The 20,761-nt window shown below is 43.2% G+C and overlaps 1 protein-coding gene across 1 annotated transcript; it reads left to right on the top strand.

Moving 5' to 3' along the window:
- Positions 1 to 11,840: 11,840 nt before the first annotated feature.
- On the top strand, positions 11,841 to 18,589 carry LOC110492068 (olfactomedin-like protein 3B). Its single transcript, XM_021566060.2, has 3 exons — positions 11,841 to 12,143; positions 14,835 to 15,141; positions 17,122 to 18,589. Exons 1-3 carry the CDS (start codon positions 12,033 to 12,035, stop codon positions 17,904 to 17,906), a joined length of 1,203 nt encoding a protein of 400 aa, XP_021421735.1. The 5' UTR covers positions 11,841 to 12,032; the 3' UTR covers positions 17,907 to 18,589.
- The last annotated feature ends 2,172 nt before the right edge of the window (positions 18,590 to 20,761 follow it).

Here is a 20,761-nt window from a genome sequence, read left to right as displayed (position 1 = left end):
TGCGTTTGGTTTCTGGTTGTGTTGTGGGAGAGAGGGTTGTCTTTTTATTAGTGGCTCCATGGGCCTTGTGTGAAGGTAAGTGCAACGATCAACATGCATACACATGACCAATTATATATAACACTGTCTATGATACCTGGCTCACGAGTGGCGCAGCGGTCTAAGGCGCTGCATCTCAGTGCTAGAGGTGTCACATCAGACCAACTGGTTTGAATCCAGGCTGTATCACAACCGGCTGTGATTGGGAGTCCCATAGCGCGGGTTTGCGTCGTCTGGGTTTGGCCGGTGTAGGCCGTCATTGTAAATAAGAATTTGTTCTTAGTTGACTAGTTAAATAAAGGTCAAAAATAAATAATGCACACACGTTCCCTTGTTATTCTCCAATAGTATGCATACTCTTAACAGTAGCTTATTCAATATGGTGCACAAGTGATTGTAGTGGGGGTAGTAGAAGGGAATGTTGTATATAATAAAACATTTTGTGACTTTTGGCAAGGTTACAGTCAAGGCTGCAAACGCCTTCTGAAGTCATAGGTCTACCCAATCACAGAGCATTTCTTCATCTCCATCTTTGATATCTTTCTATTTCATCTGATTAGAACAACTATTGTTCAACAGCCAAAACACCAGATCATTTTTACACTGAAGTTATGTCTTCTTGCCTTGTTGCCACACATCAGGTCAACCAATACTCAGTCAAACCTTTACTGCCATCTAGTGGAGAGCAGTGTAAGGTGCATGGAGATAAATCTAATCTACCCCAGTCATGCAAGGGGAGATGGCTAGGGTTAGGGTTATGGCTAGGGTTAGGGTTATGGCTACGGTTATCAACTGGGATGTGGACATGAAGTTAGGGTTATGGCTGGGGTTATCAGATGGGTTGTGGACATGGAGCTAGGGTAAGGGTTATGGGTAGGGTTATCGGACAGGGTGTGGACATGGAGCTAGGGTAAGGGTTATGGGTAGGGTTATCATCCGGGATGTGAACATTAAGTTAGTGTTAGGGTTATGGCTAGGGTGAAGGTTTTGGCTTAGGGCCAGTCATGTCCCCTTAGTAGAACCCATTCATGCACAGAAGGGGCAAACAATCCACATCAGAATATACTGAAGCACTTGGGTATACAAACCACTTCTCAGCTGGTAATAAATCTCCCGTATTCAGTACACATCTGCACCCAGCCAGGGGGTAATAGGTTCTTGTAATATGCCTCTACTAAACAGACTCTAATGAATTATTAACGGTTGCCCTATGATCACATCAAACCAATCAATGACTCAACTATGCAGATCATGAATAAAATAACAAAATAGACCCCAGACACACACACACACACACACACACACACACACACACACACACACACACACACACACACAGAGAGAGAGACCCAGACACTATGAAATTGTGCGTCAAAAATGTAATCAGTGAGAGATAAAAACGATATTACAATCGAATGATTCACATCAATCATATGCTATAATTAAACAGAGCCACATAGAACCCAGGGGGATAAACACAATGGATGCATCCAAAATAGGACCCTGTTCCCTATATAGTACGCTAGTTTATAATAACAATTTGGTGGGTGCTTCTATTTGTCCTGTTTCATGTGTTTCAATGTTTTTTTTGCACATCCCAATTCCCCCTGAGACACCCTCAGAGAGAGTGGGGTCATGGCCAGCCATTATCAACAGCGACCCTGGAGGAATTAGGGTTGAGTGCCTTGCTCAAGGGCACATCAACAGATTTTTCACTTTGTCGGCTCAGAGATTCAAACTAGCAAACTTTCGGTTGCTGGCCCAATCTAACCTCTAGGCTACCTGCCACCCTCGAGTAAAATAATACTACTGTGTATACAGTATATAGTGAATAGGGTGCCATTTCAGACACAGTGTGTAAACTAGCCAGACAGTCAGCCAGATGTGTGTCCTCAAATAACAGTGGGCTACCCTAGAAGTAACTTAGTAAATGTAAATCTGGGACACTCAAATTAGTATGATAAGTTACGTTTGGTATAGTACATAAGACAGATGGTTACTTAAGGAAACAATGAAAGTAAGGTAGTTGGCCAGGGTGGATGGGTGGGCATATAACGCATTCAAATGTCATCATGGACAACTTTAGCATTTGAGCTAATTAGCAACTTTTCAACTACGTACTACTTTTTAGCTACTTTGCAACTACTCAGCATGTTAGCTAACACTAACCCTGCCCCTTTAAATATCACTTCCCCTAACCTTAACCTTAACCTTTGAACCTAAATCCTAAATGTAACCCTAATCTTAACCCTAACCCCTAGCCTAGCTATAATTCATGACATATCATGCATTTTGCAAATCTGTAACATACAGAGGGGTTGGACACATTACAGTTGAATGCATTCAGTTGTACAGCTGACTAGGTATCCCCCTTTCCTAATACGGATTGTAATTTGTAACATATCATACAAAATGAGTGATTTACGTCCACAAATGAATACATACCAATAGAGGCTGCTCAGAGGAGGAAGGAGCGGACCATCCTCCTCAGTGAATTTCATAAAAATTAAAATAGTGAAACATGAAAAAAGTTTTCCTTTTTAGATACAACTATACTAAATATATTCACATGCACCAAGTAATATATTAAAACTATGTTTTGCAATGGTCTACAGTAGTCTTAGCAGCACTCTGTAGGGTAGCACCATGGTGTAGCCGGAGGACAGCTACCTTCTGTCCTCCTCTGGGTTCATTGACACCAATACCCCCTTCCATAGACTTTACACGGTAATTATGTCAACTTCCAGAGGACGTCCTCCAACCTATCAGAGCTCTTGCAGCATGAACTGACATGTTGTCCACCCAATCAAATGATCAGATAATGAATCTAGCACTGTCATAAGCTACTGTACAGCTAACTAGCACTGCAGTGCAAAAAAATGTGGTGAGTAGTTGACTCAAAGAGAGAGAAAGACAATAGTTGAATAGTTTGAACAAATTAATTTCTTCCAAAATTAAGAAGAAGCTAGAGAGAGAGAAAGAGAGAGAGAGAGAGCGAGCGAGAAAACTATATTTGGTTGTATTTTTCTTTCACTTTCACATAGCAAGCTAATTCAGCTAGCTAGTTTAGCCTACTCAAACACCTGGCTCAAAAAGAGAGGGGTGCTATGTTAGCTAGCTGGCTATGGCTATCCAACACTGGAACTCTTCCAAGTCAAGGTAAGCTTTTGGTTTTAGGAATTTATTGCCACCGGGGCCCACTGATGGAACTTCTAAACTACTTTCTGACTGTACACTCTACTGCATGATTGTACCGGGTTTACTAACCCGTTAGTTCTAGTAGTTCTAGTAGATTATGATGTGACATTGATATAGGCTGTGTGTAGCGGTTAGCGGTCATGATATGAAGGTTTGGCTTGGATTTTTTTTTTCTCGCCTGGTCACAGACAGCTGATGTGTTGTGCACTGAAGTCCACAAGCTAAAGGAAAAGGTGGGAGGAGGAGAATAGTTGCGAGATGGAATTATATATGCAATGAGCAAAGTGATCATTCTGTTTTTATGTGGCTGCTATGAAAGTGAACTGTGTTTGCGTTTGATCAGGGGTGTATTCATTCTGCCATTTTGGTTGAATTTGTCCAATAGAAACTTTAATTTGCAACTGTTGGACTAATGATTACAGCCTAGATTAGCTAGATGCAGGCAACCATGTGGAAGGCGGTATTGAATGTATAACTGTCTGTCACCTTGATTACTCAAAATTCTCTCAACAGGTGCACATACGTTGTAAACTTTCATTCATAGGCTAGGTTCTAGCAACCTCATAATGGGTACAGGGAAAATTCCAGTATCACGTAGTAGCTTAAACCTATCAATGTTACATTGACATGGGTGAATGGAATATGAGTGACAGTCATCCAATATGCTATAATATACATACAGTACCATACGAAATGTAACATATTGTAATGAAACAGCAGTGAGCAAGTCTCGTACCCTCGACCTTCGAGCCCGAGGTCCGGCGCGCTATCGACTGTGCCGCAAAAGCATGCTCGGGCGGCAGAGCCGTTTTCCGCGCTATAAACCCAGGGTCGTTACACTACTCCCTCCTTTCAAAGAGCGCGTCCTCGCGCTAGCTTGCGACTTTACGTCTTACAGGAATGCGCTCACCGGCCAAACACACGCATTGTCGTGGATGCGAGGGCCGATCACTTCTGACACCAGTGTAATGAAACAGCAGGGAGCAGGTCTCGTATCCTCGACCTTCGAGCCCGAGGTCCGGAGCGCTATCGACTGTGCCGCAAAAGCATGCTCGGGCGGCAGAGTCGACTTCCGCGCTTATAAACCCAGGGTCTCTACAATATCAAACCAAATGGAGTGTCTCGGATTTACTTATAGAATAATATGAAATACTCTGAGACCAGGTTGGGCTGGTATACAGGGTCTGTTAGATGTAGTTGTTTAGCCGTGTTAAAGGTAGTTTGGGGGAGAGCTGCCTGTGATCTGCAACTGGGATTGAAGACAGAAATACAACATTCTATGCAGGTACATTCAGGTGTGCCCCATAGCTATATGCAGATGCTTCCGGAAGGGGTCACTCCTGCTTGAGCAAATGACAATATCACAAAGTTGGCTCATGTTACACATGCATCTCTTTTTTCCTCCATCTCTCCACCCTTCCATCTGTCCATCCCTCCACACTCCATCCCTGCTCCATTGAGGCCTGGTATGTACTTATCCCTCCATACTTATCTGTGCGATGAAATACAGCATGTGAACAGTGACTCAAAGTGTATTGTACCTGCTCGTCTCTCTAAAATCAGAGAAATGTAATCGCCTTGAAGTGGGAGAGAGGTAATCTCATTAACGGTGTGGGAGGGAACAATATGCTGTCAACATTCCGTGCATCTGCAAGATAGAACAGCTGCCTCCGGTAAGACAAGGGGGGGTGGTCTGTGTATATTTGTAAATTAAAGCTGGTGCACGAAATCTAATATTAAGACTCTACGTTTTGCTCATTTGAGAGAGTATCTCATGATAAGCTTTAGACCACACTATTTACCAAGAAAGCTTTCATCTATTTATCACCACAAACCGATGCTGGCACTAAGACCGCACTCAACGAGCTGTATAAGGCCATAAGCAAACAAGAAAATGCTCATCCAGAGGCGGCGCTCATAGTGGCCGGGGACTTTAATGCAGGGAAACTTAAATCCGTTTTACCTCATTTCAGCATGTTACATGTGCAACCAGAGGGGGAAAAAAATCTAGACCACCTTTACTCCACACAGAGAGACACATACAAATCGAATCAAATCAAATTTATTTATATAGCCCTTCGTACATCAGCTGATATCTCAAAGTGCTGTACAGAAACCCAGCCTAAAACCCCAAAAAAACAGCAAGCAATGCAGGTGTAGAAGCACGGTGGCTAGGAAAAACTCCCTAGAAAGGCCAAAACCTAGGAAGAAACCTAGAGAGGAACCAGGCTATGTGGGGTGGCCAGTCCTCTTCTGGCTGTGCCGGGTGGAGATTATAACAGAACATGGCCAAGATGTTCAAATGTTCATAAATGACCAGCATGGTCCAATAATAATGAGGCAGAAAAGTTGAAACTGGAGCAGCAGCACGGCCAGGTGGACTGGGGACAGCAAGGAGTCATCATGTCAGGTAGTCCTGAGGCATGGTCCTAGGGCTCAGGTCCTCCGAGAGAGAGAAAGAAAGAGAGAAAGAGAGAATTAGAGAGAGCACACTTAAATTCACACAGGACACCGAATAGGACAGGAGAAGTACTCCAGATATAACAAACTGACCCTAGCCCCCCGACACATAAACTACTGCAGCATAAATACTGGAGGCTGAGACAGGAGGGGTCAGGAGACACTGTGGCCCCATCCGAGGACACCCCCGGACAGGGCCAATCAGGAAGGATATAACCCCATCCACTTTGCCAAAGCACAGCCCCCACACCACTAGAGGGATATCTTCAACCACCAACGTACCATCCTGAGACAAGGCAGAGTATAGCCCACAAAGATCTCCGCCACGGCACAACCCAAGGGGGGGGGGGCGCCAACCCAGACAGGAAGATCACATCAGTGACTCAACCCACTCAAGTGACGCGCCCCTCCCAGGGACGGTATGAAAGAGCCCCAGTAAGCCACTGACTCAGCCCCTGTAGAGACAGCAAGGGCGGTTCGTTGCTCCAGAGCCTTTCCGTTCACCTTCCCACTCCTGGGCCAGACTACACTCAATCATATGACCCACTGAAGAGATGAGTCTTCAGTAAGACTTAAAGGTTGAGACCGAGTTTGCGTCTCTTACATGGGTAGGCAGACCATTCCATTAAAATGGAGCTCTATAGGAGAAAGCCCTGCCTCCAGCTGTTTGCTTAGAAATTCTAGGGACAATTGGGAGGCCTGTTACGTAGATGGAAAAAAGCTGTCCTTGAAATGGTCTTGATATGTTCTTCAAAAGAGAGATCAGGGTCCAGAGTAACGCCGAGGTCCTTCACAGTTTTATTTGAGACGACTGTACAACCATTAAGATTAATTGTCAGATTCAACAGAAGATCTCTTTGTTTCTTGGGACCTAGAACAAGCATCTCTGTTTTGTCCGAGTTTAAAAGTAGAAAGTTTGCAGCCATCCACTTCCTTATGTCTGAAACACAGGCTTCTAGCGAGAGCAATTTTGGGGCTTTACCATGTTTCATTGAAATGTACAGCTGTGTGTCATCCGCATTGCAGTGAAAGTTAACATTATGTTTTCGAATGACATCCCCAAGAGGTAAAATATATAGTGAAAACAATAGTGGTCCTAAAACAGATCCTTGAGGAACACCGACATTTACAGTTGATTTGTCAGAGGACAAACCATTCACAGAGACAAACTGATATCTTTCCGGCAGATAAGATCTAAACCAGGACAGAACTTGTCCGTGTAGACCAATTTGGCTTTCCAATCTCTCCAAAAGAATGTGGTGATCGATGGTATCAAAAGCAGCACTAAGGTCTAGGAGAACGAGGACAGATGCAGAGCCTCGGTCTGATGCCATTAAAAGGTCATTTACCACCTTCACGAGTGCAGTCTCAGTGCTATGATGGGGTCTAAAACCAGACTGAAGCATTTCGTATACATTATTTGTCTTCAGGAAGGCAGTGAGTTGCTGCGCAACAGCCTTTTCTAAAATTTTTGAGAGGAATGGAAGATTCGATATAGGCCGATAGTTTTTTATATTTTCTTGGTCAAGGTTTGGCTTTTTCAAGAGAGGCTTTATTACTGCCACTTTTAGTGAGTTTGGTACACATCCGGTGGATAGAGAGCCGTTTATTATGTTCAACATAGGAGGGCCAAGCACAGGAAGCAGCTCTTTCAGTAGTTTAGTTGGAATAGGGTCCAGTATGCAGCTTGAAGGTTTAGAGGCCATGATTATTTTCATCATTGTGTCAAGAGATATAGTACTAAAACACTTGAGCGTCTCTCTTGATCCTAGGTCCTGGCAGAGTTGTGCAGACTCAGGACAACTGAGCTTTGAAAGAATACGCAGATTTAAAGAGGAGTCCGTAATTTGCTTTCTAATAATCATGATCTTTTCCTCAAAGAAGTTAATGAATTTATCACTGCTGAAGTGAAAGCCATCCTCTCTTGGGGAATGCTGCTTTTTAGTTAGCTTTGCGACAGTATCAAAAAGAAATTTCGGATTGTTCTTATTTTCCTCAATTAAGTTAGAAAAATAGGATGATCGAGCAGCAGTAAGGGCTCTTCGGTACTGCACGGTACTGTCTTTCCAAGCTAGTCGGAAGACTTCCAGTTTGGTGTGGCGCCATTTCCGTTCCAATTTTCTGGAAGCTTGCTTCAGAGCTCGGGTATTTTCTGTGTACCAGGGAGCTAGTTTCTTATGAGAAATGTTTTTAGTTTTTAGGGGTGCAACTGCATCTAGGGTATTGCGCAAGGTTAAATTGAGTTCCTCAGTTAGGTGGTTAACTGATTTTTGTCCTCTGGCATCCTTGGGTAGACAGAGGGAATCTGGAAGGACATCAAGGAATCTTTGTGTTGTCTGTGAATTTATAGCACGACTTTTGATGTTCCTTGGTTGGGGTCTGAGCAGATTATTTGTTGCAATTGCAAACGTAATAAAATGGTGGTCCGATAGTCCAGGATTATGAGGAAAAACATTAAGATCCACAACGTTTATTCCATGGGACAAAACTAGGTCCAGAGTATGACTGTGACAGTGAGTAGGTCCAGAGACATGTTGGACAAAACCCACTGAGTCGATGATGGCTCCGAAAGCCTTTTGGAGTGGGTCTGTGGATTTTTCCATGTGAATATTAAAGTCACCAAAGATTAGAATATTATCTGCTATGACTACAAGGTCCGATAGGAATTCAGGGAACTCAATGAGGAACGCTGTATATGGCCCAGGAGGCCTGTAAACAGTAGCTATAAAAAGTGATTGAGTAGGCTGCATAGATTTCATGACTAGAAGCTCAAAAGATGAAAACGTCATTTTTTTTTTTGTAAATTGAAATTTGCTATCGTAAATGTTAGAAACACCTCCGCCTTTGCGGGATGCACGGGGGATATGGTCACTAGTGTAGCCAGGAGGTGAGGCCTCATTTAACACAGTAAATTCATCGGGCTTAAGCCATGTTTCAGTCAGGCCAATCACATCAAGATTATGATCAGTGATAAGTTCATTGACTATAATTGCCTTTGAAGTAAGGGATCTAACATTAAGTAGCCCTATTTTGAAATGTGAGATATCATGATCTCTTTCAATAATGACAGGAATGGAGGAGGTCTTTATCCTAGTGAGATTGCTAAGGCGAACACCGCCATGTTTAGTTTTGCCCAACCTAGGTCGAGGCACAGACACGGTCTCAATGGGGATAGCTGAGCTGACTACACTGACTGTTCTAGTGGCAGACTCCACTATGCTGGCAGGCTGGCTAACAGCCTGCTGCCTGGCCTGCACCCTATTTCATTGTGGAGCTAGAGGAGTTAGAGCCCTGTCTATGTTGGTAGATAAGATGAGAGCACCCCTCCAGCTAGGATGGAGTCCGTCACTCCTCAGCAGGTCAGGCTTGGTCCTGTTTGTGGGTGAGTCCCAGAAAGAGGGCCAATTATCTACAAATTCTATCTTTTGGGAGGGGCAGAAAACAGTTTTCATCCAGCGATTGAGTTGTGAGACTCTGCTGTAGAGCTCATCACTCCCCCTAACTGGGAGGGGGCCAGAGACAATTACTCGACGCCGACACGTTGGTGGATCTGTTACAAAGCTCTCCCTCGTCCCCCATTTGGCAAATCTGACCATAACTATATCCTCATGCTTCCTGCATACAAGCTAAAACTAAAGCAGGAAGTACCAGTGACGAAATATGGAAGTGGTCAGAATGTGGTCAGATGATACAGATGCTAAACTGCAGGACTGTTTTGCTAGCACAGACTGGAATATTTCCCTAATTCTTCCGATGGCATTGAGGAGTACACCACACCAGTCACTGGCTTCATCAATAAGTGCATCGATGACGTCGTCCCCACAGTGATTGTACGTACATAACCCAACCAGAAGCCATGGATTACAGGCAACATCCGCACTGAGCTAAAGGGTAGAGCTGTAACCCGGACTCTTTTAAGAAATCCCGCTTTGCCCTCAGACGAACCATCAAACAGGCAAAGTGTCAATACAGGACTAAGATTAAATCCTACTGCACCAGTTCCGATGCTCGTCGGATGTGGCAGGGCTTGCAAACTATTACGGGCCACAAAGTGAAGCACAGCCGCAAGCTGCCCAGTGACACAAGCCTACCAGATGAGCTAAATGACTCATATACTCGCTTCGAGGCAAGCAACATTGAAGCATGCATGAGAGCACCAGCTGTTCCGGACGACTGTGTGATCGCGCTCTTCGTAGCCGATGTGAGTAAAACTTTTAAACAGGTCAACATTCACAAGACTGCAGGGCCAGATGGATTACCAGGACGTGTATTCCTAGCATGCGCTGACCAACTGGCAAGTGTCTTCACTGACATTTTCAACCTATCCCTGACCGAGTCTGTAATACCAACATATTTCAAGCAGACCACCATAGTCCTTGTGCCCAAGAATACCAAGGTAACCTGCCTAAATGACTACCGACCCGTAGCACTCACGTCTGTAGACATGAAGTGCTTTGAAAGGCTGGTCATGGCTCACATCAACACCATTTGCATACCGCCCCAACAGATCCACAGATGATGCAATATCTATTGCACTCCACACTGCCCTTTCCCACCTGGACAAAAGGAACACCTACGTGAGAATGCTATTCATTGACTACAGCTCGGCGTTCAACACCATAGTGCCCTCAAAGCTCATCACTAAGCTAAGGACCCCGGGGCCACCAGGTGGTAAAGGGTAGGTAACAACACATATGCCATGCTGATCCTCAACAACGGGGGCCCCTCGAGGTGTGTGCTCAGTCCCCTTGTTCACCCATGACTGCATGGCCAAGCACAACTCCAACACTATCAGTAAGTTTGCCGACGACACAACAGCCTGATCACTGACAACAACGAGACAGCCTATAGGGAGGAGATCAGAGACCTGGCCGTGTGGTGCCAGGATAACAACCTCTCCCTCAATGTGATCAAGACAAAGGAGATGATTGTGGACTACAGGAAAAGGAGGGCCGAGCACGCCCCCGATCTCATCGACAGAGCTGCAGTGGAGCAGGTTGAGAGCTTCAAGTTCCTTGGTGTTCACATGACCAACCAGCTGTCTTGGTCCAAACACACCAAGACAGTCATGAACAGGGCACGACAACGCCCCTTCAGAAGACTGAAAATATTTGGCATGGGTCATCAGATCCTCAAAAAGTTATATAACTGCACCATCGAGAGCTTCCTGACGGGTTGCATCACTGCCTGGTATGGCAACTGCTCGGCCTCTGACCTCCAGGCACAACAGAGGGTAGTGTGTACGGACCAGTACATCACTGGGGCCAAGCTTCCTGCCATCCAGGACCTCTATACCAGGCGGTGACAGAGGAAGGCCCTAAAAATTGTCAAAGACTCCAGCCACCCTAGTCATAGACTGTTCTCTCTCCTATTGCACGGCAAGCGGTACCGGAGCGTCAAGTCTAGGTCCAAATGTCTTCTTAAGAGCTTCTACCCCCAAGCCATTAGACTCCTGAACAGCTAACCAAATGGCTACCTGGACTATTTGCATTGACCACCCCCTGCCCCATTTTTACGCTGCTGCTACTCTCTGTTTATTATCTATGCATAGTCACTTTACCTCTACCTACATGTACATATTACCTCAATTAACTAGACTAACCGATGCCCCCGCACATTGACTCTGTACCGGTACCACCTGTATATAGCCTTGTTACTATTTTTTTTAAATCCATAAACAACTGTCTATCAACAGTCATGCACGGGCGCACCCACCCACACACGTACACCCCCACACACGTACACACTCACACACGTACACACTCGCTTGCACGCAAGCACATGTACACACGCATACACACACACACACAGTGTTGCCCAGTGTCCAGTACAACAGTACATTCACTTTTTGAGGACAGAAAGGGGCTAGAGGAACAAGGCTCCTCCCTGGGAGTTTGTGAAAACATTCCAGCTACGTGAGCGAGCCAAAGAGTTTGAAACCCAAGAACCTGGCCCTTCTCTCTCTCTCTCTCTCTCTCTCTCTCTCTCTCTCATTCTCTCTCTCTCTCTCTCTCTCTCTCTCTCTCTCTCTCTCTCTCTCTCTCTCTCTCTCTCTCTCTCTCTCTCTCTCTCACCTCCACACACACACACACACACACACACACACACACACACACACACACACACACACACACACACACACACACACACACACACACACACACACACACACACACACACACACACACACACACAGAGTTATTCACGAACACTCACACTCTGTAGGAAACCAACCATCAGTAGACCACAAGGAGACCGGACCAGACAGGAGGAAGTATTTTTGCTACCTGGACTTACGTACAGGACGCCCAGACTGTCCCTTGGATCTATCAACCATGACAACGGCTGTCCCCTTCCTCCTCTCCTTAGTCCTAGTCCTCACCAACGGTCAGTATTACTACCAGGGTCTCATGGATTATCTGGAGAACAGATTCCTTGCCATTGAGGTAAGAGACAAACTCCTAAACAACCGTTTTACACCGCACAACTCCACCTAAAGTGGTGTAGGACAAGTTTTAGGCAAGGAACAGGAATCGAATCAATGACGCAACTATGGTGAATCAAGTTTTCTTTTTGAATGCTAGTGAGACAACATCCTTCTGAAAGAACAGCAAACAGCAGTTACTGTGAAATCAAGGACAGAGATTCAAGGCCATGTGTCAGGCTTTATCTCTGGCATTCTGCAAAACTTTAGTTCGCGCTCAGTGTCTGCCGGCAAGGTTTCTTTTTATTTATATATTTTTATGTGTTGACTAAAGCAATCCAATTAATACAATCTCTGTTTGACTCATCAACTTCTCGGGCTAAGGCCCTTAGAGAATATCAGTGGCCGTGAGCTGTCGTATCTATGCCCGAGTACTTCTCCTATTCTCTTTCCCCTTCTCAGAATACACACTAAGCCGTGTGAAACTCTTCATGAGGCGCAAAGATGACAACACGTTGACAATGAAAACAATAGGAACATTTACAGCAGTTACTGACAAAAAGTGATAATGGTAAAATCATATTCTTTAGAATAAGCAAGAACAGGTGTGCCTTGCAATTTCTCTTGGCCAAATGAAAAGGCTGTCTGGGGCACTGTACAATATTCATTTTGTCAAATATAATATGCCAGGTTTGTGGGAGTGTGTTCTACTCCTCCTATATTGCAGCTATTCTATACTGATTATGCCAAGTTTGCTTACAGTATATGTTGTGTGATGAAGTGTCCAAGTAGTGGAATGCAGCTCCATTCTGTCTGCTTTAGATCCTACAGTATTACAGTTTTTCTCTATTGCTAAAACACTAAAACCCATTGGCTGAACAAAGTTCTCAGTTGCCTGGACTCATTTAGCTAATTATGCAGTCTGTTGTCAATACCTTAAACCATTAAACATGGTAAAACACAATTTGCAGATCTCACTTAGATTTTTCAGCAAATCTCTAAACACATTCTCATTCTCAAAACACATTCTGCACTCTAATGCACATGTCGTCCATACTGGTAAACACAAGTGGCCACAATCAAATACAAATAGAGAACATATGTCATTGATTGAACACAACCACTCAAAAGTGATTTAACCTGTTTCAAATGATGCGACACAACCAATATAAGCCAGTTCAGAGAGCAAGCAGGTTGTTGAAGGTGGGAAGGAGAAAGTCTGAGAATGGATACTGTAGTACAGTGCATTGTAGGCTGTATACTGTACAATGGACAAATTGTATGGCCCTGAACATTGTCCTTTCCATTTATTAACAGTACTGACTGCTCAATAGATTTTGACTGGTTGCAGGTTCATATCAACAAAGAACAAGAATTACAGTATCACAGAGACAAAGGACAGGTTTGTGAGATGCAGGGTACAGTACTGTAAAAATAGGGGTACAAGGAGGAGGAAGAACAAAAAACAAAATTGCAAAGAGCAAAGCAGAGTAGTAATTTCTGATCAATTTTGAGCTACTATGATAGAACATGTTTCCGTTCATCAAAAGACAATGATGGAAAAATATGAATATTTTTTTTTATAAAAAATGTACTTCTCCCTGAGAATTATATGTTTTGAACAATGTGTTTTCTATTTTTCGGTGTATTGTTTGCTGACTGCTTGAGAGTGTATATCATTTTGATCACTTTGTTTATGATTTGAGAGCAGTGTTTGATTTTGAACACAGGTAAAACTGTTTTTCAGGCGAACGTTTCATTTTGCAAGAGGAGTCAGAGGTTATGTAAATAGCGCTTGAAGATGAGGTTTTGTGTTTAATGTTTTCAGGAAATGGAGCAAGGTTTCAGAAGTTGAGTTTTAGCAATTGAGAAAAACTGTATTATTTATATGCACCAATCTATCCATTCATTATGACCATGTCACCAGTTTCCTCTTTCGAGGCATTTTCGAATATAGCACCCAAAAAAATTGGGAAAATAGTGTGAGAATACAAATAACATTTACTTGACTGAAATGAATCATTTGTTTATCATTCAAATCTTCCTACCCCCTCCTGTTCTTTTGATCTTTTAAAAATAATCTCCCTCCCGTGATGCCGCTGGCTCGACTCTTACATTAGTAATTAGAATAAGTCAATTCAGAAAGTTATTTTCATTTAGTATTTTTATTCCAATCCAAACAAGGACTCACTCAAGTACAGTAGTAAAAAAAAAAAGAGAAAATTCAACTGTGGGTCTTAGACAGAGGAGAAATAATCCGTTGTTATTCCTTGTTATTCTCAACCTCTCTCGATGACATGATCCATTGGCGTAACGCACCCCCTATTTGACCTTTCGTCAATCTTAGCATGAGTCAACCTCTGTGGTTCACTGTCACTGAACCAGATCACTGAACAACATTGTGATAATAAACAACACACTTGTTTCCTCTTGTGAGGTTTTGATGGTGGAATTGATGTTGATGGGTGCTGATACCTTCTGCCACGATAAATGATCACGATGACCTTGGTTTGACACGCGTTCTAACACCAACACCTGATACAGTTTTCTCAGAACTCTGTCCATAGTGTTGTCCTTGTGCCTAAGACCTGTGCGATTGGAATGAACTAGAGTCTGATACTAGGACAATTACATTCACCCAACATTACAGTAATCCTCAATCGTCGGCCACACACCAAATCAACGTCCTCGATAACACATTATGCTCCCCCAGGATCGTATGCTCATATGGCACGAGCAGTCGAACCGCTACAACACAGAGCTGCGGCACTTCAAGAAGCAGACTGCTGAGTTTATAAAGGGACTAAACCAGGACCACGGGACCCTGCGCCAAGACCTGGAGGGGACAGGGGTACGAGTGGACCGCGTCGAGAGAGAGATGGACTACATCGAAACCCAAAACCCCGCTAAGCCCTGTGTGAACCAGGCAGACAGAATGGTGGATGTGGACCTGGAGGTGAAGGAGCGGGTGAAGGAGAGGAAGAGAGGGGGAGAGGAAGATGGGTACTCCAGAGTCTTGGGTGAGTAGAGAGAGGAGCAGTGTATGGGGAGTTGGGGGGAGTTGGGGGGGAGCGTGAGGCGTAGAGCTCTGACGTCCTGTGCAGGATGACCGCCTTTGATCTAGTGCCTTCATTTCCCTGCCTGAAAGAGACTTGGCTAAGGGAGACCTGTTGGCTTATGGAGCATGGTTACAGTATTTTTAGGCTTACAGTAAGCTCTTTACCACTCGTGGCAGTTGGTGTCCTCCCCTGAAAACCCATTCCACAGGAAAAGAGGTAGGAAACAAAGATTTGTTTCAAGTCATTTTTTTTTTTTGCAATTTAGAGCTACATTTTGCATCACTGGGTAGGCTAGTCATTAATTTTATTTTCCTATGGATTTATCGCTAGTTGGCTATGAGTCATTTATTTCAAGGGGGGAACCAGTCTCCAATTTGTACTTCATGGACACGAGTAGTCTGGCTTTACTACCTACGATGTGACTCACAGCGGGTTGGTACAAATAATGTTGCAATTCAAAGTTCTATTTCACAGACAGTAGGTTCATTTAGTCAACTGTATAACCTCATGTAAAACACAGAGCAAACAGACGTCTCACTAAGAGTTTCAGGTTCGGTAGCACATTAACATAAAAAAAAGGTTTATAAAAGGTTTAGAAGTAGTTTATAAACCGTTAATTATTTGTGTATACATTTCAAATAAACATTAATGTAAAGTGTTTACCAGGAGCTCTAACTCTACCTGAAAGGGGGAACCAGAAGCTGACCTCAGGTCAGTGGCAATACTTTGAAAGTCCATATTCAAGGAGTGTTCCATGCATACGGAACAGCAAACCCCCCCCCCCCCCCCTCCCCCATTGTCAATGATTTGGACACACTCTATCCTAATTAAGAGTAAGTCTCTTTGTTGTCTTGAGAGCTAAAATGTACTTTCTTTCAGCAAAAGACCATTTTGCTATACTGCAGCATATCTGTGTCGCCCATCTTTCCCATTTTCCAAAGCACAATGTAGCTGTTTCTTCCACTTCCCTTTGATTGTGTCGAGTTCATTTTCATTTGGACTGCATTGAAATAGCCTGCTGCAGCCTGCGGGGTACATGATGTGCCCTGCATGTTGAAGTAGACACCAAAACATGTTTCAGGTGGGCAAGGACACATCAGGTGGGCAAGGAGGCATGCTAACGCAACACGAGAAGGAAATGTGAACTGGATGCCTGGATGCTAACCAACCTGGTTTCAGAGCATTTAGTCGTATTCTGTCAGTAAATCCGAGACAGTCCATTTAGTATGATATGTAATGTTTCATATGGTATGTATTCATCTGTGGATGTCCATCACATTTGACAATGATACGTTACGAATGACAATTTGTATTATATGTTACGAATTTGCAAAATGCATGATATTTGACGAATTCCAGCTAGGTGGCTAACGTTAGCTAGGTGGCTAATGTTAGCTCGGCTAGGGGTTAGGGTTAAGGGTTGGAGTTAAGATTAGGGTTAAGTTTAGGAATTAGGTTAAAGGGTTAAAGTTAGGGTTAGGGGAAGGGTTGGCTAAGATTCTAAGTACTTGGAAGTGGCTAAAAAGTAGTAAGCAGTTGAAAAGTTGCTAAAATTTTCATGATGAGATTCAAACTTGCAACCTTTGGGCTGCTAGACATTTGCATTATAAGTAAACATCTTTCTTATGTAACCATACTAAACGTAACATATCATACTAATTTGAGTGTCCCGGATTTACAATTACTATGTTACGTCTAGGCTATGAGACCCAGCCTGACCAGCCTGAACTCATCTTTGATTTTAAAAACTACAAATAGACCATTAACATTTATAATAGTAATATTTGATATGTTATAATAATTATCTGTTGTCATTTTATACAGTATACTGTACACAAAGGTCTTCATAATTACCCGATTTTTCATTACATCTGACAATGTTATTAAGACCACTCATGAAAACGGCTTTTCACGACACCACCTCCATTTCCCTATCAACAGATTGTATAGACATCATCTCCAGCATCAGAGCCATGAAGATCCTGAAGAGGATGGGCAGCCCCAAGGGCATGTGGACTAAAGACGCCAGGACCTCTAAGGTCTACGTCTTCAACGGCACGGCAGAGGACACCGTGTACCAGTTCAGCTCTGTTCTAGACTTCTCGTCCTACCCAGGAGTGGCCCACAGCAGGCCTATAAGACTGCCCTCTCTGTGGAGTGGCACTGGATGTGCCGTCTACAATGGCTATGCCTACTACGTGATGGAGGGGGCCGACGAGCTCCAGGTGATTAAGTATGACCTGGCGAATGGCACATTGGCAGACAGTGCTGTGTTCCCAGTGGAGGTGGCAGACCATAGACCCGTCTACAGCCTCAACCCAGAGACTGCTGTGGACCTGGCTGCCGATGAGGAAGGCCTCTGGGCCCTTTACACCACCAGGGAGAGTGAGTCCATCAACCTGGCTAAGATGGACCCAGACAGCCTGGATATCGAGCAGATGTGGGATACACAGTGTCCCCAGGAGAATGCGGAGGCAGCCTTTGTGGTCTGTGGGACGGTCTATGTGGTCTACAACACTAGGGTGCCTAGTCGCTCTCGTGTTCAGTGTGTGTTTGACGTAAACGATGCGGTGACCAATGAGGAGGCTCCGCTACTGTATTTCCCCAGGAGGTATGGACTCCACGCCAGCCTTAAGTACAACCCTCAGGAGAAACAGATCTATGCCTGGGACGACGGCTACCTGATCCTTTACAAACTGTCCATGACGAGGAAGCTAATGGTTTAAGTGGATGGACTAGTGGGCATTTTAGTCAAATAACATTTTAGTCCGAGACCAGAAAACATTCTAACATGAAGACTATCACTGGAGACATATTTGTTTTTTGATACCACTCACCCCATAGTCCATACTGTATACATTGTCTCTACAGGAAAATGTACCTCTGTATTTTTTTACTTGAAATAATGCATTGAATTACTGTACTGTAGGTGCCCGTTACCAAACATATTATTGCTACCCCAGTTGATGTTGAATGGAGCTTTGAATTAGATTGGAATCGTAATATGTCCGCAACTACTGGATTTATTCGGGGCAGAGATCAGAAACGGTGTATAATTGAATGCCTTGATGGAATGTATGGCCCAGCTCTCCTCAAGATTTAATTTGGCTATTTGCATTCCACTTGTTTTAGTTCATCCAATTTACTCTTCCCTGCTGCTTCCCTGCTTTGTTGTTCACTTTGACATACGTAGTCGTGAAAGTGACAGTCTCCGGCTAAAGTTCATCGGCACAATCAGAGAAAAATAGAAAGTCACAAAAACTTTACAGAGGAGAAATCTTACATGAATAAAAAAATATATATATTATGTGTGCCACCCATAATTCATCATACACGACTGTTCAAAAGTTTGTGGTCACTAAGAAATGTCTTTGTTTTGGAAAGAAAAGCACATTTTCCGTCCATTAAAATAGCATCAAATTGATCAGAAATACAGTGTAGACATTGTTAATGTTGTAAATGACTATTGTAGCTGGCAACGGCAGTTTTTTTTATGGAATATCTACATAGGCGTACAGAGGCCCATTATCCACAACCATCACTCCTGTGTTCCAATGGCACGTTGTGTTAGCTAATCCAAGCTAGAAAACCCTTTTGCAATTATGTTAGCACAGCTGTAAACTGGCAGCTTCATTAAATAGTACCCGCAAAACACCAGTCTCAACCTCAACAGTGAAGAGGCGACTCCGGGATGCTGGCCCTCTGGGCAGAGTTGCAAAGAAAAAGCCATATCTCAGACTGGCCAATAAAAAGAAAAGATTAAGATGGGCAAAAGAACACAGACACTGGACAGAGAAATTCTGCCTAGAAGGCCAGCATCCCGGAGTCGCCTCTTCACTGTTGATGTTGAGACTGGTGTTTTGCGGGTACTATTTAATGAAGCTGCCAGTTGAGGACTTGTGAGGCATCTGTTTCTCAAACTAGACACTGAAATGTACTTGTCCTCTTGCTCAGTTGTGCACCGGGGCCTCACACTCCTCTTTATATTCTGGTTTGAGCCAGTTTGCTCTGTTCTGTGAAGGGAGTAGTACACAGTGTTGTACGAGATCTTCTGTTTCTTGGCAATTTCACGCATGGAATAGCCTTCATTTATCATCACAAAAATAGACTGACGAGTTTCAGAAGAAAGTTATTTGTTTCTGGCCATTTTGAGCCTGTAATCGAACCCAGAAATGCTGTTGCTCCAGATACTCAACTAGTCTAAAGAAGGCCAGTTTTATTGCTTCATTAATTAGGACAGCAGTTTTCAGTTGTGCTAACATAATTGCAAAATGGTTTTCTAATGATCAATTAGCCTTTTAAAATGATGAACTTGGATTAGCTAACACAACGTGCCATTGGAACACTGGAGTGATGGTTGCTAATAATGGGCCTCTGTACTCCTATGTAGATATTCCATAAACAAATCTGTCATTTCCAGCTCCAATAGTCATTTACAACAAGTCTACACTGTATTTCTGATCAATTTGATGTTATTGTAATGGACAAAAAATGTGCTTCTCTTTCAAAAACAAGGACATTTCTAAGTGACCCCAAACTTTTGAACGGTAGTGTACATCTTTAAATGTAACTTTGCACCACCATAATTCATAACTTCTGTCTTTCGTTCTTGCAAAATAAATTGAAATGAAACAAAAATGTAAATACGCAACAGATCATTCGTTTTTTGTTCAATTTATTACACATTGGACCTCATGTTATGAGTCATTAACAATTCAGGATTTAAACGGAAACAGAAATAAATCAACCCTAACAGGCTTCAATTACAAGAACAGTTGTCAAAACAGTTATATTACAAGTACAAATCTTCAATAAAAAATTGGAAAGTCCGTGCTGTCCATGACGAATGGACAGGATACAAGATCATATTGAGAAACACAACAATAATAATAACAACAGATAAAGGTCTTTAAAACAGTACATAAACTGAGGCTAAATGTATATAACATGATATCATTACGTACCATGGATACAAACACACTAGTCCATATTGTCAGAACAGAAGATCATCATCATCATTAAACACACCACTGAAACAGAGGAAGAACAAAACTACAGTCAGTTATTTCATACATTTTTGTCAAATAGAAACAAACTTGGAGTCAAATATCAGGAGTCTAAAATAAATGACATAAATCTAATCCGAAATGTAATCAACAAGTGTATACCTACTGTATATATGTGAGAAAACATAAAACCATACTTTTTTAAAAACAAACTGGAGTGAGTCAGATATGAGGAGTCTACCAGTAATGGAAGGAAGGATCTTATCACGATTGTAACCAGTAAATATAGTATGTGAGGAAACCTGAACAATCCTATTGTGAAGAAAGACACAATAATGGTGTGAGGGAATCCATCAAGTGACTCATTGTATTGTGTCTCATAGACCTACCAACTGCTAATTAGAGAAAGGTCACTGACTCACTGCAAGAAATTGGCCTGCGACTATCTCTAGGCTAGTTTCCCCCAGACTATCTGTCTGTATCTCTGTCTGTCCGTTTTGTCTGTCTCCCAGACGAAATGAGGTAAACGCCTGCGCTCTCTAGAGGAAGGAAATGGCTAAAACAGTAATATGATG

This window comes from Oncorhynchus mykiss, chromosome 16, assembly GCF_013265735.2.
Source record: "Oncorhynchus mykiss isolate Arlee chromosome 16, USDA_OmykA_1.1, whole genome shotgun sequence".
Lineage (NCBI taxonomy): Eukaryota > Metazoa > Chordata > Actinopteri > Salmoniformes > Salmonidae > Oncorhynchus > Oncorhynchus mykiss.
The sequence above is the reverse complement of the archived record's forward strand: the minus strand, read 5'-3'. Positions and strand labels throughout refer to the sequence as shown.